This window comes from Rhinolophus ferrumequinum, chromosome 7 (genome assembly GCF_004115265.2).
Source record: "Rhinolophus ferrumequinum isolate MPI-CBG mRhiFer1 chromosome 7, mRhiFer1_v1.p, whole genome shotgun sequence".
Classification (NCBI taxonomy): Eukaryota; Metazoa; Chordata; class Mammalia; order Chiroptera; family Rhinolophidae; genus Rhinolophus; species Rhinolophus ferrumequinum.
Window position 1 is genome coordinate 51,131,452 of NC_046290.1, and position 18,814 is coordinate 51,150,265.

The following is an 18,814-nucleotide window of genomic DNA, read 5'->3' on the forward strand; positions in this document are numbered from 1 at the left end:
GAAACTCCAATCTGAGTAATTGAACAATATCTGACCGGAAAGATTCCCATAACTGGTGAACATCTTTAATAAAAAAGATCAAATCAGATACTTACATACTATTCTGTAGACTTAATAAGACGATCAATATGATAGCTTAACTATACAGAAGAGTTTTCATAAAAACAGTATATTTATTTAGGTGTATCTTATAAAATTTATAGAATTAGTGATTATTCCTATCACATATAATATTTAAACGTCATCTTCCTTACTCAGAAGTAGTATTTTCCTGGTCTATCCAGGCCCCCCAAATCAGGATGGTATTTCAAGATAATCAATGAAATTAGAACATTAAGCAGGTAAGTTCTTTGGACATAAAATAGAGCAGGAAGGGGGATTTTAATGGGTGTTTGATTAGAAAAGGACAGATAAAATCTACAAACTTATTTCTGGCCTTCAGGAATATGAAAACTTAATTTTTTTCATATTCTCTAGGAGTTAAAAAAGTAAAATTCAGCTAAGTACCAGAAATGTAACTGTATAAAAACCATAGTAAGAGCTGTGATTTACTGAGTAGTTACTATTAGGTTGGTGCAAAAGTAATTGAGGTTTAAAAGGTTAAAAATCATTGCAAAAACCACAATTACTTTTGCACCAACCCAATATATGCCACAAAACAGTGTAACAACCTTGTTTGTATTTTACCCTTTAATGTTCACAATTCTATCCCAATTTTACAGATGAGGAAACTGAGACATACGAAAACGTTAGTAACATACCAGAGATCACAGAGTTGAGATCAATGATTTAAATGCAGCAGCAGCTGGCTCAAGAGACCTACCTCACTTGAGTGCCAACCCACTGTCTGTGCTGTGCTGTGCTAGGCTAGACTCTACCACAGCTATTGCTTCTGTGGCCTAAATCCAGCTCCCAAGGTTAAAATATTAAAAACAAAACAAACAAAAAAACACACCACTTTAAAAAATGGTACAAGTCCCATCAATTTAGAGCTTGATGATAAAATTATATTTTATAGAACAGAGGATAAAGTAAAAGTTATTTCATTTTGAAACTTAACTGATTCTCACTACTATAAAAAAGAAAAATACTGCTCAGTTCACTAGCAGAGACATATTCCTTCAGCACGAAAGTCCCATAAAAACTAAAATGCTATCCAAGCTGTCATCATCATAAGATTAGAATTAGCAAAGGGTAAAGGTACTTTGAGTGACTAGAAAGAAAATAAATCCTACCCTGTCCTGAAAGACTAAAAATATTTACATGTATCAAGAGTAAGAAAGATAATTTAAAGTTGCAAAACTGCTTCCAAAACAGTAATATACTGAGTTCTCAGTCGGAATCAGAGTAATGTTACACCAACCAATTCTGTGACTTTCCCAGGTATGAAAGAAGAACACACTTACTAAAGAACCCCTCTACACTCTGGTTGCCCATGAGGGCATGTGAGCTGTGTGTGATTACATACAGGGCACCAGCAGGGATGAGAAGATAAATATTAAATGTAGTCTCAGAGCTCAGGAGAGCTCCAAGACTTTCCACAGGACTAGGTTTTAGGACATCTCCCACAGAAAAGACATCAAATGTTAAAAAAATTAGTGGTATTCTGGCAAACTTAATACTTCAGTTGGTTTCCCAGGATAACAGAATGTTCCCTATAGAAGGAAAAGGGCAACTGAGGGGGAAGTGGTGTATTAAAATAACTAACTAGAATGCTACAAAAATGAGACATGCCTCTTTCATGCTGACCACACTTCTCAGGCTAAGGCTGTTAAAGGACCACTACTTATCCAATCTAGTAAATACTTTCTGCCTCATCTGATCCTGGCTACTCAATTCTTGAAACTCCCTTTCTTGGCTTTTCTACATTGTTTTCACTGTTTTAGCCAGACAGCTCTCTCAGCCCCTTTGCCGGCCCCTTAAATTCCTCCAGAGAAGCCTAATCTGCGATTTTCTATATATACCCCAAATGAGCGCACCCACAATTCATAGTGTCAGCCAATACTTACATATTCTAATGATTTCCCAAACTCTAGCCTCAGCCCAGTTTTCTTTTCTTGAATACCAGATCTGGATATCCAACCATGACATTCCCACATGGATGGCCATAAATAAATACTTCAACTTTTACTCAATTCATCTCACCTCACTGCAGACTTGCTTCTCTTCTGCTTCCTTATCTCAACTAATGGCTGACCAAGTCAATCTCCTTACCGCTCTATAGCTACATAGCTCATTGTCAACTCCTATGGATACTACTACTTATATCTCCTTTGAATCCAGCCTGTTCCATTCTATCTTAATTCAAGCCATTATTCTTGACTAAATTACGGCAAGTAACCTATTACAGTTAAATGTGAGGGTCTCCGAGACCTCCCATCCATTTCACACACACACACACACACACACACCTCCCACAATTCCAAAACTTCCTCTATATTTCAGCCTGAGTAGTTAATCTAAAACACAAGCATGATAATAATTCTACAAGCTTAAAATTGTTCCTTTGCTCAACATTACTTAAAGCAATGGCTTCTGAAGTGGGGTACAGGAAGAAGTTAATTTTCTCCTCTTTCACTTCTATTTTTGTGTAAGTTTTATAATAGATACACACATGTAATTTATAAATATACACATATGAAGGAATATGCTCAAAATCATTCATTGATATGGATACATACCACATCAAAAATATGTGGAGTCCACTAACCTAGAGGAAAAGTACAATCGTCTAACATGACACATAGTCATCATCTGGCCCTGGACTAACTTTCTAATCAAATCTACTTTCATACTATAACCGAGTTATGCCCAACTACCTGAACTTTCTAATCAGCATAGGTCCCCTTTGAAGCTTTACCTCCCCACCTACCTCCCACCTTCCCATCAACTCTTGTTTGATCTTTAAGGCTCAAAACAAACAAAACTGGCTACGTGAAGCTTTCTCTGACTTTCCCAGGCGGAGGTGGGCACTTCCTTTTCTGTGCTCTCAAACACAAAGTACATCTCTATCATAGCACTTAAATCACAGTAACATAATTTCTTGTTTACATGGCTGTCTACTCATCTTTGTATTGCCAGGGCCTAGCATGACTCATGACACAAATTAAGTGCTCAGTGTTTGTTATAAGTGCTCATGAGGCACAGTGTTAGGGGATAAACCGTGGCAACACCTTAGTTACCCAACAGAATCGAGAGACGAAGTATTCTTTGTTTTGCTGAGGTTTGGAATGATGATCAATTTTTAACTGTTTAATTTTAAGATGTGCTTACATCATGCATCTAGTTTTCAGGTATTGGTAACAGGGAGAGATTTTTAGAAAGCCAACACTTTATCATCCACTAAATTCTAATCAATTAACTGTCAACAGTGTCAACACATTCCGAAAGATGTCTTATATAAATTCAAATGTTAAGCCTCAGTGATTCTGGTCAAACATGGCAAATTAATTGCACACATTTATCTTCCTTTTCTGAAATTCCACTAAAATGAAAGTGAAGAGAAAAAGAATGTATAAACCCATAACACCAAAGAATGGAAGTGACATCAGTGCGTAAGTTATTTTAACACAGTTTTGAAAGATGTAGTTTTGAAAGAAAGAATAGTACCTGACTTGGCAAAGCCAAGGAAACTGTCAAGTACCTGCAAAGAGGGAACGATCTGCTGGCCAGAATTTAGAGGCAAAGGAACTGCAGAAGAAGGTATGAGGTATGGGTCTGAAATTGGAGAGTTGATTGAAAGTTTATCATAACAAAGCAATGAGAAACCCCTCTCCATCCTCCATAGTGAAGCAATTACCTTTTCCAACAGCAGAAGACAAGGGTAAGGCCTAAAATAGGAGCACTGAGAAAACGGCTGCAAATCTAACCATGCTGCCTTAAAAATCCTCTCCTTCACGATTTTCAGATTACAGTAGGTACTATGTCTCCTAGGTAAACAATGGAAAAATATACTTACCTTGCTCTCAGAATGCCAAATGGCGTATATATTGGAAGATACCGTGTTTCTCCAAAAATAAGACCAGGTCTTACATAAATTTTTACTTCATTACAATCAGTCATGTCATCTTCTGAAACATCGTCATAACGTACTAAATGCGTCCATCTGGCTGACGATCTTAACTGGGGCTTATTTTCTAGAGAATGGCAGTTCTCTAGAGAAATTGAACAGTCTCAGAGAAAAGACCAACAATGTCAGAGAACAGATCTCTACTTACTGACATCAGGGCCCCACCCAAGAAAAAAGACCAGTTCACTGCCTAAATGCCTGATATGAAGCCCACTGGTGACAAGCCTCACTAAATCACAAAAAGCTTCTAATCAGCATTTTAGTATCTCACTCTTATATGTAGCTGAGGCTCACCAGATATTCCAGGAGAGTTTCCCACATGACAGAAGAAACTAAACAAACAAAAAAGTAACATTTTGGGGAATTTAGGGAATAGAAAACAAAACTTCAAAACACTCCAAATTTCCTCCAATAAATAAGATGTTGAGAAAGAGAACTTGGATATTAACAATTACATGGAAATTAAAAGTCCAATAGAAGTATTACAAGATGAAGTCAAGGAAATTTCCTTAGAAAGTAGAATGATAATAATAATAATAAAGTAGGTAACACAAAAAGGAGGTCTACGATCCAACTAGTAGACAGTTCATAAGAGAAAAATACATATAAGATACTTTTGAAAAATAGAAGAAAATCTCCCAAACTTAGGGGAGTTGACAGATTGAAAGGACCCAACAGTGACCAAAAGAACATACAGTAAACAAATAAAAAGCAAAACAAACAAACAAAAACACTCACATCCTATCATCATAAAATTTTTGAAGAGCAAGGAAAAAAGGAAATTCCTAAAACCTTAAAACTCCTAAAACTCTTCTAAAAGTGGGGGAAAGTCACACATGAAGGAATCAGAAAAAAAGCAGGCTTCAACAGGAACAGTGGAAACTAGAAGACAACAGATCAGTACCTTCAAAATAATGAGAGGAAATTACTTCCTGTCTAGAGATTTACAGTCAGTTAAAGAAGGGTGGGGCAGGGAAGACACTTTCATAGATTATGTCTCAAAAATGTTACCTCTTATTTAGCCACTTTCAGATAACTACAGGAAAATGAGCTTCAGTACAACAAAGGGGTAAACCAAAAAAGAAAACATATTGTCCAGGAAATAGGAGCTAAAATGCCCCCCCCAAAAAAATAAATAAATAAATAAGGGAAGGTCTAGTATGAGGAGTACAATGTATGCCTAAAGAGTAACCGATCCATACTGAAGCTGGAGAGCAAGGACTATAAAGTTTTAAAAGTTAAAAAAAAAAAATGAAATGGATATACTGATATTTGAGCATTTGGAAAACATCCATAGGTACTCAATGTGGTGTAGCAGGCAGAATTCTAACATGGCTCCCAAATTACTGTCCCCTGGTGGACACTTTCTGCACAGAACTCTCCCCTGGAGTGTGCGTTGTGCGTAGAAGGGTTGAATACTGTAGTAGGATGGGATAACACATGGGAGGATTAGGTCACTAATCTGTTGACCTTCAGTTAATCAAAAAGGAGGTTATCCCGAATGGCCCTGACTTATTTAGGCGAATCCTTTAAAAGAAGATGAAGCACCAGAGAGGGACTCCTCCAGCTGGCCTTAAAGACACCCTCTTTGAGTCCTATTGCTGCAAGAAACTAAATTAAGCAACAACCACAGGAGCTTTGAAGAAGACCTTGATCCAGAGTTGAGACTAGTCCCAGCTGCCACCCTGCCTGTTGTCTCATGACAGAAGACCCAGTTAAGGTACCCAGATTTCTGACTCCTAGAAACTATGATAAATGGGTGTTGTTTTAAGCCACTCAAATTGTGGTAATTTGTCACACAGCAATAGAGAATTAATACGATAGCTTGTGAACAAAATAAGCAGAATAAATAACATAGAAGGAAAACATACTTCCTCCAAAAGCATAAAATTCAGGAGTCAGAGCAATGTTGGGTAGTTTTAAAAATAATAGATTTAGAAATGCCTGAAAGCAGAAGTCACTCTGAATAAGAACTGGTAAGACTGCTGAAAAGTAATCAGGTTTAAAGAGAGAGAGATCAGTTTCAAGTTGCCCTGGATCTTATAGCTTATAAAAAATAGATGCGAGGCTCAATCAGGGTTTTTCTCCTCAGTTCAAAATTCTCATTATTACAGGCAGGAGGAAAAATACGTTAAATATCATTGAAGCTTTTAACAAAGAAGTTTCCCACATGTGTAAGCTTCATTTATCAAATGCAATGACTCTTAAAGTAAGGTCTTTGGAGGAGAAGCATCAGCCCCGCCCTGGGAATTTGTTAGAACAGCAAATTCGTGGGCCCTACTCCCAGAAGCAATGCATCAAAAATTCAGGGTGAAGCCCAGCAAACTGTTTTTAACAAGCCCTCTAGGTGATTCTGATGCAGGTCAAAATTGAGAACCACTAATCTAACATTAATTTCTGCCACTGCCCTGCTGTGCTCTGATCTTCCTTCTGTAGTCAAGAGTCTAAGCGTTTCTAAACTTACTGTATCTGACCTAGATTAAAGTATCACAGTCACTAGCACATGGTAAGAGCTCAAAAAATGTTTGCTAACTAAATAAGAGATTAGGCTTCTGCTGTGTTTCTTTCACCAGAAGGTCCGTAGAACACAATGGATACAAATGTCTTTAGGCAAGACATGTTCTCTTCACTTTCCCACAGTCCCCACCAGTCCCTACTGCCTTCCATCTTGTGTGTTCACACATTTGCTGCCCAGCCAATGATAGCACCAGAGTTTGGGGCCTCTGGGGAAAACAAGTCAGAAAGAATAATAATTTTAAACTTGGATACAATATGGTCCAAACTCCTCTCACTAATTCTAGGGAATCAAGTAACTTACAGCTACCTCATGATTAAGAAATTGTATACAATAGGTCCTTCCACTTGTGGGTCTCCTGATCCAGCATTGAGACCTAGGAAATGTGTTCCAAGGTAACATCTCAAGCTTTCTTTTTCTGGTCGGAAGTCTTCAGAGAAGTAGACCCTGCCTACTTAAGTCTTCCAGAGGCTCACGTGCCCAATAACTACAAGGGCAATTAACAGGACTTTGACTAATGGAATTTACAATTCAATATCAATTCTATACCAAGCATATGTAATAACATCAAATAATTTATGAAAAATACTTCAATGTATTCAAAATATAATACACTGAGAAGAGATTTAACTACAGTAAAATTAGAATGCAGTTTTCTCAGAACCATTTAAAATGAAACAAGATACATTTAATGAACTCACCACAAAGATACTAAGCTTGCACTAAATTAGATTTTTTTTTTCACTACGAGGGGTTAGATACCCCTCTCTAAATAAGTCTCTCTATATATGTGAGCATCCATTTAGAATCCCTGAATTAACAGTTAAGAGTCCTAAGGATCTAGCATATCTTCTGCCATTTCAGAGCTGCATAACCTCCCATGAGTGACATTTTCATCCATAAAAAAGAGATTACTACTAACACTCTGATACCTGACAGCAGAACCGCTTCTTACACTTAAATAAGAAACCACTTTTGCTATTATTAGAGTAACTGCTTCTTTAGCCAATTTTGAAAAGAAAAATGAAATAAAATGAGATAAGCAAGTTACAACTGATACAAGCACATCAGTATATGCAGGAAGAGTGAACCTGATAGCTTTGCACTGTAATATCAGCATATTTTAAATACCCCAACCCTCAAAACCGAAAAGTTCTAAAACTTAATATACTTATCATAGAGAAACAAAAAGATTCAGAAAGACTCAAAAAAAAAATTTCACTTACCTTCGAGAAATAAAACATAGTAGCACTTTAAAGAATTTCTTTCAAATCCTTTTATGCATACACAGACATATTTTATATAGTTGAGGTCATAGAGAATATACAATTTTGCATCCTAGTTTCTAATTGATCACTGCACCATCTTTGAAAACTTTCTTCAGGCTAACTCCCCACCATATGAATAGGCTATAGTTTACCCACAGATCATATACTAATTACTAAGAATATACTAAAACACCAGCAAACAAAACTAAATAGCAATATTGTCATTAATGTGCTATTATTTCCCTCATACTAACATAGGTATAGCAATAAATATCAACTTAACATTAATAAAATACTAAATGAAAGCAACAATGAAAATAGACAACTGAAATTAGTGGAGTATGGGGGGAAAGCAGCCTGCAAGATTTAGAACTGTTTTTTTCCTAATCAGCAGAACCTCAGAACAGAGTTTAAGGGTGACTTGGGAGATTTCCCATTCAGCTCAATGTATACAGATCGCTGGCAATACCGAGTAAACAAGAGTAGGTGGAATCCTCATTCTGTAAACATCTCTCGGGAGCTGGCAGGGTGATTAAGCATAGCACATGAATTTTAATGTTAAAAGCCATGTGATAGAGATTCTTAACAACAGAGTAGGGCAGAAAACAGCAAGTTTTACAAAATAAGCAAAAAGGAAGTATAGAAAGGTAAAGGGATAGGCTGCACACACTCGAATGTTGTACTAGGTTCAAAATAATTGTCCTATCCAAGTTTAGTAATGTACAGACTTACTTAGCTTCTATGAAGGAAGACTGACTGACAGAAATGTTCTAATCTGACTACTTTGAGCTCTTTGATAATCAAATCCACTTAAGATAATTTCCTAGAGACGGTTATTAAAAGCCTAATGGGGGAAACTGAAAGTAACCAGGGCAGAAAATTCTAACTCACAAAAAAACACATTATTCAGAATAACCCTCTTAAACTTCTTACTTATAAATACTTAAATGAAACAGAAGACAGTAACTGCTTAAATAAGATCAAGGTGTACTTAAATGTAAAGGAGAAGGATCCAACGATTTACCTAGAAAAATTACCAGGAAAATAGTTGGTACATCCCACTGAATACTCAATCGCCCGGAATCAGGATATCCTGCATACTAAAAATGAGGTCTAATTCCCCAGGGTCTTTCAACTTATACTGCACATGTGTGCTGTACTATGAACTAGGTGGTTAGGTACATTTACAGGACCTCTAGAGGGAGGTCTGTACCAGAGTTGTGGCTCTCATTTCATTTCTATTAAGGCTTTCCTACTCAAGATAAGGACAAGTTAGGAGCCAGCCCTTCTGTGGAGTTGGGGGGGGCGGGAGCTGGGGGAAAGTCAAAGACACTCTCTTTCACAGCTCTCTGAACTCTGAGGCATGTGAACACATGGATCCAGATGTACCAATAGATATGACAAAATAAACATGACTTAAAATGACCTTATAAAGTAGTGAAAGCTGCTTTAGTTATCTGTGGTTTTTCAGTACACTTTTTTGTTTGAGTTTACTTTCTGTCTAACTCTTGTTTGGTAAGTTAACAAAAACCCTCACTTCTTAAACTGCTCTGCCTTGAGGAATTAGTGCCAACCCTTTTCTAAGATAGCATGGAATTGCTGCACGTTTTATGGAAGAGCGTTAAAAGAAAATGCCCATAAGCAAAGCTATTTTTTAAAGCTAATATTAGGTGTTAAGGGGTTAAGGTGATTTTTTTTTTAAAGACAGAGGAAGTGCAAAGGTAAATTGTTCTAGGAAGAGAAAATATTGACTAGGTTGCTAAGTTTTTTTTATAAGTAATTTTATTTTCTGATACAAGAAGGAAAATATTGACTTTTTGCCTTCCTCCAGTAGCCTACGTTAAAAGAGAAGATAAAGTGTAAATGAAATTCCATTCTTAATTGAGTCAAATATTAGTTTAACAAATTTAAAATTCTTTTAGCTGTACAAGAGCCATACTGGGTGGTTCACAATCCAATATTGTGGGAGAAAAAAAAAAACCTCATGAGAACAAATAGTTTCATTTTTTCCTTTTCAAGGTCACTAAAGAGACGCCCCTGCAAAAGTAATTCTAAATTATACTTACCAGCGAAGTGAGATTTTTAAAAACTTTTTCAAACAAGATGAGAAATAAATAAAATACAAGTGGAGGGAAAAGGCAAAGAACAAAAAAGACAATATATGCATGTCAATAATTTTAACCTTTTCCCTCAAAAATGTTGCTTAAAACAAGCAGCATTGACTCTTACCAATTTCATCTTTTTCTCAGCTATTTTATTAGGGAGCATAGAAGTGACCAATGTGTTAGACTTATGCTGAATGGAGAAAGAAGAATTAAGCTACAATTCAGAGCATAAGTTCACTAATAAAGCTGTCTCTTTTAACAGAGAGATGATGGGTATCCTAATTTTATAGTATATGGAGAGGTGTACAGTAAAAATTAAGGGTTTTTTTTTTTGCCTAAAATTAAGATTCTAACTATACAATTTTATTCACCTGTTAAAAACCATTAAATGATTAGCTTTTAAAAAGTTTTACCTATTCCTGCAATGCCCAGTCAGTAATTTTATCTCAATCCTTGTTGACAGGCTAACATCTATATAATTTTATCACATGGAGATAAAGATATTTATCTTTTGAAATAAAGTTTAGTCAGCCTAAAACCTTACAATGCCTCAAAACCACTAAATTTTTCAAAACTTAACAGATAAATCTTTCTGATCTCTAGGGAAATCTCAGTTTTTTCCATGAACAATCAATCTCATAAACTACCGGGTCATTTTACTGTGTAAGCCGCAGGTCATAAGGCATTACATATATGCAACAAAAACAAGAAACTGCACACTTCATTCAAGTACACAGATCCTAATTGAGAAATAAAGCTGTTTGAAATGTCTTATATTCAATCATTTAAAAATGGTATTAGGAAACACTAAATATTTGGAACTCATTTTCCCTACTCTCCTGACAACTTAGTTGGATTAATCCTAAATAACAAAACATTTCACCTAAACACCAAAGGTCTAAAAAAAGTAAAAATCACATGGCAGTAGGGAGGTTGAGCATTTTGAGAATTAAGCACCTTTTTTCATCTGAGACATTCACTTAAAACTAAACTGAGTTTACAAACTATGTATGAAGACAGTTTTTTTGTCATTCCCTTAACTGCCACGAATAACATTTCAGGCAGGTAATTCACCTAAATCAATTTCCAGGATTGTCTACTCCCCAAAAAGAAAAGTCACACTAGTCAGATTCATATTGTGACTTCATTTCAAAATTAAATCAATAAATTATTGTACTGAACCAAAATTAAGCGAGTCCCTTAAACATACCCTTTACATATTTACATTTTGAAAAGGATTTTTCTTTTTTTCTTTTGGATATACACTTGTTTTCTCATGATAGGTTTACAAGTTTGTTGTGAAAGCTTAGTAATTCTATTTGAGAGCCAGTAAATCAAAATAAATAAATAAAATTACAAGTGAAAGAAATAAAAATAGGAGCAATAGGATGTTTTTTTAAAAAGATTAATGTCTACATAATGTGACCAATCAAAACACCATAATATATCTTGTTTTTAAGAATTACATAATCATACCATAATTTGCTACTCATAACCACTATTTCATTCTTATAAAAACCTCAGGCCTGAGCCAAAATCATCATGTATACGATATCCATTCTGTCTCCCAAATGATCCCAGCTCTAATGCTTTCTCCTCCCAAAAGTTAATTTACATACTTAGTGTAACCAACATTGACTAGTTTATTGTCTTACTAAGAACTCTGCACAAATACTCAAGTACCATAATCTTGATTCTCCTCCTCTGATTCAACTTGTATCCTGCTGAATACGTAACAATTCAAAAAAATTTTTTCTTTTCTTTTCTTTTTTTTTTTAAGTGTGTTTTTCCAGGATCCACCAGCTCCAAGTCAAGTAGTTGTTTCTATCTAGTTGGGCGCCGCTCACAGTGGCCCATGCAGGGATCAAACCGGAAACCTTGGTGTTATGAGCACCACACTCTAACAAACTGAAGCTAACCGGCTGCCCCTATTTTCATTTTTGAAACTCTAGAATAGGATCTAGTTTTTTAAAAAAGACATTATAAAATATCTTTAAATAATATTCCTACATCTTGTCATGATAACACAACTTGCTATCCCATATAGAGATCCTATTACCTGTTAGTTGAGAGTGGATGGCCTACCCATCCCATCACTACTACATTTGGAGAAGAAAATTTCTCCTCCTCCAACCTTTTTGGGGGGATAAAGGGGACTTCAGATGAACATGGCCAATCCCAACATGGAAGCAAACTGAAGCTGGGAGGTAAGGAGGAAGTTGCAGAAGCAAAGTTAGGGAGATGGCAGTTTGGGGATGGGAGTGGGCTTATATTTTTTCCACTACCTTTAAGTGGGTAAATGCATTGTAGCCAGGGGGAAAGCCCTGAGAGTCCATTGCAATTATCCCTGCCTGTATCAGTAGGACAAAGGAAAAGGGGATGAAGTCACAAGGATGAAAAGAAGAGCTAAAAGGAACCAGTTAAAAAGGAACTCAGTATATGGAACAATAGGTTATAGACTGGGGGCAAGCACAGTTGGAAAGCGAAAGGGTGATCTTGCCCACGTATAGTAATATGTTACCTCGAGAAAACCCTAAAAAAAAAAAAACAAGTTCTTTCAAAATTTCAGTAAGAGTGAGGTGGGCTCAATTATTCCCTTAACATATGCAAAAACAATCTATTCTCATGAAAGTTCTCATCACAAAAAAAAAAAAGAAAAATTGTAACTATGTGAGGTGATGGATGTTAATTACACTTATGGTAAATATTTCACAATGTATACATGTGTCAAATCATTACATTGTATACCTTAAACAAATACAATGTTATATATCAATTATATGTCAATAAAACCGGGGGTGGGGTGGGGGGGAGGGGTACCTAGTCTCAAAATATGCAAACTCTTCTTCTATTCTTCTTATGGTTGAGAGCCTCCTAATATATGTTGATAGATATAAAATTATAATTCTGTTAGTCACGGGAGAAATAACTTTTCAGCTTATAAGACAAGTGTTATTGGCAACTCCTAGTACCCTTTGATTACTTACTTGGTATAATTTTAAAAATGTTCTCACTCTTACTTTCCACGTAGTTTGTATGAGAGCTAGAAAGTCCTTTTTAAACCCAAACTCACTGTTTCATGGCCCATCTGAGCGAGCAGCTCTGCTAGGAACATACCATGCCATTTCCTACATTTTCACCTCTGCACATGAAATGCCCTAATCCTGAAAATGTTGTGCTTAGACAACCTCACACAACTCATCAACATCACTCCCCTCCCTCCGCCCTGGAATTTTCCAAGGACTTCCCAGCTATCCACTTCCCCTACCTAGCCAAGGTTCATTGCTCTGGCTTGGTGCTTCCACAGGACACAACATACAAAACCAAATTTTCGGTGATTTTTAAAACTGTTTTCTCACCCTACTTCCCTGACCCTTCATATCCTGGTAGCTACTCTGCTTAAAGCCCTTTAGTGGTTCCCACAGCCAAGAACAGTGTTTTTCAAATTACCAGTTGCTACCACTGGATTGTTAAATCAATTTATTGAGTTCCAACCGTCATTCCTTCTTAAAAATAGAATAGAAAATATCAGAATGCATCACACAAAGTGTATTGTTTTGTGACATTTTATCATTTATATACGTATTCACTAGGTTGTGAGGTAAAACATGTGTCTTACTATAATGGACCATTGCCAAAACAAGCTTGAAATACACCAGCTTTTGTTTGGTCTACAAGGCCCTCTATCCCGGCCCCTGCATAAGACTCAAGGCCTATCTCTGGCTATACCTCCAAAGAGGCAAGTTCGTCATGCCAAACATCTTTGCAGTTCCTTGTCTTAATACAGTCACACTGTTCCCCTTGGATGCCCTTTCATGTGTCTAGAAGTCCCACCTGTACTCATCTTTCATTATTTAATACTTATTACCTCCGCTACAAAAGCTTTTTTATCCTTTCCTCAGCAGCCAATGCCACACAGAGACACACTATGTACCTCTACAAGGAATTATAACCTACATGACAGCCCTTAGACATTTCACTGTACTTTTTAATGTTAGGTTTGATGGGCTTCCCAACTTCCAAACTACAAACTCTCTGAGGGAAGGAGCACATCTTACCAGTCTCTGTATCAGCAGCACTGAGCTGTGCCAGTGGTTCAAAACTGGTAAAATGAACAAATAAAGAATTAAGGAGTTGCAGCTAATTTCTCTGATGTTAGAAATGATTGCCTTAGCAACAAGGCACATTCAAATTGCAGTGCTAGATCAAGATTTCCTCATTTTTGCTACAGTAGCTCCCAGAAAGCAGCACACAGTAGCCTAAGGCAGAAAGAGGAGGTGTCAGCTTCCTCTCTCAGCAAAGAGGGGACTCAGTTAAGTTTGCAATGCAGCACCCACTTCCATGCTTCAGGAAGTTATCTAGGGAACGCAGAGAAGCGAGTTTCCAAAGGTTCCCACAGGCAGGTGAGATAAATCAGAGACAGCATTATCAGACTTCATCAGCAGGGAGAGTCACATTTTATAAATAACTCTTAAGGGGGCGGGGAAGGGGTTCTCTATTCCCTTGTGGATGGCACTAAGTTACCAATATGAGCTAAACAAAACAAAAGGTAGCATGAAATAACTCACTGAAGTTACTTGGTTTCTGTTGTCTACTCTAATAGTTCCAAAATAGCTACTGACTCACTGCTCTCTTTAAGAGATACTACTTGAAGGGCTGGGGGTCATACTGACAGGGGCTCCTCACTTTGAAGCTTTCCAAAGGCTTTCTCTTACATACATGAATGCTCTCATTCTTGGGGTCTGATGCACCTCCTTCACAAACCAATACTTCAACCTCCTTCACTGTAATTAAAAACAGTGCAGGCAGCATCCAAGATAACTTTGACAGACTCTGCCAACTGTCAGTTTCAGCTGTTCTTTTCCGTTTCCACCATAGTTCATAAACTATTACAGGAGCCACGGATTTGTTTCTGCCTAATCACTCATTTTCTTTAAAAATATTCCTTTTGCTTAAACTTTGCCCCTAGACTTGCAATTATACACACACACACACACACACACACACACATATGTGTGTGTGTGTATATATATATATATATACATATATATATAGTAAAGATAAATTCTTATTATAACAGTCAAAAATATGTGAAAGTCTTCACTCACAATATTAAATTGTAGACGCCTGTCAGAGTAAGGTAATTTAGGATTGCCTGGGTAAAACATTTCCCAACCTGTTTCCCTTTGTTTTTAATAGGTGCAAGAGGCTATGCTTATTCCACACTTATTAGGGATAAACACCTACCAAGTGTAGAAAACTTCCACAAATGCCTTCTCTACATGCTCTTCCCTTCTACTTCCACCTATCCATCCCCTCTTGACAACTCAGCCGAAACAAGTCACTATCAATGAGAGTCATACCCCAAATATACGCTTTCAGAAAAATAATGCCATAAACACTCCTTTTCCTCTCCAGTCCACCTTTAAGACTTTATTAAGAAAAGGGCAAATAAAATGTTTTATAAAGAAATTTAATTACACCGATGTATCTAAAATATATGCTATGTGTGGGGTCTATTTGCATATATTAAATACGGTCACCTTAGTATTAAGTTCATCCCAAATTTCCCTTGGTAAAATGATGAGGATTCATGCAACTTAAAGGCTGTGGAAAACCAATTTTCTTCCATGATACTACCACTCCACAGACTAGAAAATGCAGCCTTCCACATGAAAAACTGCCAATTATTTTTTCCTCTGAAATGTTTTAAACAGAAGAGCTGCAGATTCTCAAGAGAAGCCATACTTCAATTGTTTTGAATAATAGTATTTTTCAGTATTTTCTCTTACTAAAATTGGTGCAATTCATCCAAAACATTTTCCAAATGTCATTGTTTTCCAGCTTGCGCGCTTAAAAGCTGCTTAGAGAAAACAATCTCTCCATCTGAAAGATTTACTTCAAGAAACCAATTAGTAATCACTAAAAAAGAAAGGAGAAAAAGAAAACAATTCACTTTTATAGACTGGAAAAAAAAAACTTTTAATTCATCCAAGTCCTTCATTTTACAGATAAGAAAACAAGTCTGTGGAGGTTAAGTAATTTGCCTCAGACCACAAAGCTACTAGTAACAGCACTAGAAATAGAATGAGGTATTTTAATTGCTTTTAATAGTACCCTAAATCATCCAAGTTACATATGTTCTCATCAGTTGTCATTTAAATTTTAAAATTACTGTTTTTTTTAATTAATTCCTGATGAAGGACTCCTACATATGTTCTACATTTTCAAACTTGTTCCATTTAATAAACTTCAAATTCTAACTCCAACAAATAAAGGTACTACTATCTAAGAACTTTCCTCTGAAAGTTTCAAGAAAATAAGTTTAGAGGTGCACACCCCTAAACTGTCACAATGATTTTAAAAGCACATACTTTCAATCACCATCCCTTAACTGTACTTTAGATATGTTTGTTCAACCACCACAAAAATAGGGAAGGTGGGTGAGGAAATCTGGAAGTTCCTCTTTGACAAAAAGCATCAATAATCTGTAAGTGAAATGACTAGATCATTACTCCATTAATAAATTATGGGTTTCTGACTTAAATTAGGAAGTCACTAACATTTTATCAAGTTACTGTGTGAAGAGTTAATAAAAGGTTGGAAAATGCACTCTTGGTTGACTTTGGATCTGAAAGAAGGTGAAGAGCTGACACTGTTAACACAAATTGAAGACCCGAGCTTAAAAGCAAAAAATAGAAGTGAACACATTCCTTTAATAAAAAGCTCTTTCCTGTTCAAGCTCTGATCTACCAAGTGCACCCGCCCTGTGGAGGCCACATCAGTAAGACTTTCAGATTTTCGTTTTAATGCCCCAATAAATCAATTCTGCACTTTTTAGCTTTGGCTACTCAAGGGCAAAGCAGAGGGCAAAGAGGGCAACAATTTACATTGGCTCATTTTCAAGTACTGTAGTCTAACCACTCATTAGTTTACAATTGTTTCTTTGTGCAACTGATTGATTATTCTCAAAGCACTAAGAGAATGCAGTACTGTAAGTACTTCTCTGAAAGACACCGGCAACAAAACCTAAGACAACATGATTTTGATTACAAACTGATGCGGCAGTTGGAACAGTAAAACACAAGTGTGTTGTCTTCTTAATCATTACTTCTAAAATATTACTATGTTTGTTTCTTAACTATGACCTCCGGTATCACTCTACAAAAAAAAAAAATGTTAAAAGGTTAACACACCTATACTTTTAAAGTATGGCCAGCTTAGCAAGGTGGCAAATTTGAAAACATAAAACACAGACAATCTCCAATCCACCACTGATCAATAACACACACAGACACACACACATACACAGATTCGGAGCTGTGTTAAGCACAAAAATCCTTACCCCATTTTGCCCAGTGAAAACTTGCTCTGAAGTTTCTGCTCTTATGCTACGGAATAGAACTTCCAAAGGAATTTCTCCGTCTGCTATTTCGCAGTTGCTTTTCCACCCCCCGAGGTCCTTTTCTGGAGGTATGTGGCAATTCAATTAGTTCTCTTAGGTAAAATGATTTCTCTCTCGTAAATACCAAAACGTTCAAACAAAGGTGGCATTTGCTTTTGAGTTAAAATGCTGCGCGGAGAAGACAGCGGTCAACCCTATTCCACAAAATGAGTCTATGAGTTGGAAAACGCAGAATCCAGCTTCACCGAATCCTACAAAAAGAGTTCCGTGTTCATTTCGCTCACGTCCTCCTCCACAGTCAGAGAGCCAGGTAACTCGGTCTTTTCGGTGCTAAGGCTGCAGGTTCAAATTTCTCTACCACACCAGGTCCCTGGGGGTGGAGCGTGCAACCCAATGCGACGTGCACTTGAGAGATCCCTAAGAGAAAATAAAAATCCTAAAAGCAGTAATGCTTCTGCTTCCCTGCGCTCACATTAGAAAAAGCTATATAGAAAAATCTCCTCCAAGTGCAAACCCGGCAGCTCGCGACGTGCACGGCACTCCACATTGGAATCTGTCTTAAATTTCTCCTCTCTTAAGACTCGAAGCAGAGAGGAGGTGGGGAGGAAGAAGAGAAGGCTGGGCAGGATCGATTCATTCTCCCGAGAATAAACGGAGCCATTTCCAGGCTGGCAGCAGGCTGGGGGCGCAGCGCACACAAGAGAGCAGAGGGAGGGGGCCCGATCCCACCTCCCTCAGCCCCTTCCCGCCCCCCGCCGCCGAGCACAATGGAGCCCGGATCGCGCCTGGCCCTTCATTCGCCGCTGCCCCCTCTTCCCTCCTCTCTTCCGAGCACCGCAGGTCGGCGGAGAATGAATGAATCAGAGAGCCAAGCTCCACGCCGCCCCCGGCACCCTGCGCCCCGCTCCGGGGCGGGCCGAGCAGGGGAGGACTGGGCTGAAGGATCGACGGGCGCTAATTCCACGTCGGGAGCAGGGGAGCCGGCCTCGAAGCCGCCGGAGAGCGGCTGCTCCGGTGCCCCCACCCCTGCTCCTCGCCTCTCACGCTCCGCGCCGCCGCCACGCGCCGCCTCCTCACACTTCCATCACCGCCCGCCTCCGCCGGTCTCCAGCTCCCGCTCAGCAGAGCAGCGCCGACCCGGGTGGCCCTGAAGCCCGCTGCTGCCTCCGCCTTCACCGGCCGCTCGCAGAGCGGAGGGCGCCCGTTCCCGGGTCAGCGCCGCCCGCGTGAGCCGATCGCGGCGGCAGAGCTGGCTGCGGGGGGGTGGGGGTGGGGGACGGGGCGGGGAGAACGGGGGGCGAGAGCTGTCCCTCCCCCTGCTCGCGGGAGAGGGCGGGAGGCAGCCGATGCCGCGGAGACGCGGCCGGGCGCCGGGGGCTGGGTCGCTGACAGTCCCGAGAGGCCGGAGGGGCCCTGCGTGCAGCAGGAGGAGGCAGCAGCCGCGAGGACGGC

General features: G+C 38.4%; 1 protein-coding gene across 1 annotated transcript in view; it reads right to left on the bottom strand.

Moving 5' to 3' along the window:
• The window catches only part of HOMER1 (homer scaffold protein 1), a 109,328-nt gene extending 90,738 nt beyond the window's left edge, over nucleotides 1-18,590 (bottom strand). Inside the window, exon 1 of the mRNA XM_033110614.1 lies at nucleotides 17,303-18,590. Coding sequence (XP_032966505.1) covers nucleotides 17,303-17,307 — 5 coding nt within the window. The 5' untranslated portion in view covers nucleotides 17,308-18,590. The remainder of the gene's footprint in view (nucleotides 1-17,302) is intronic.
• Between the last annotated feature and the right edge of the window lie 224 nt (nucleotides 18,591-18,814).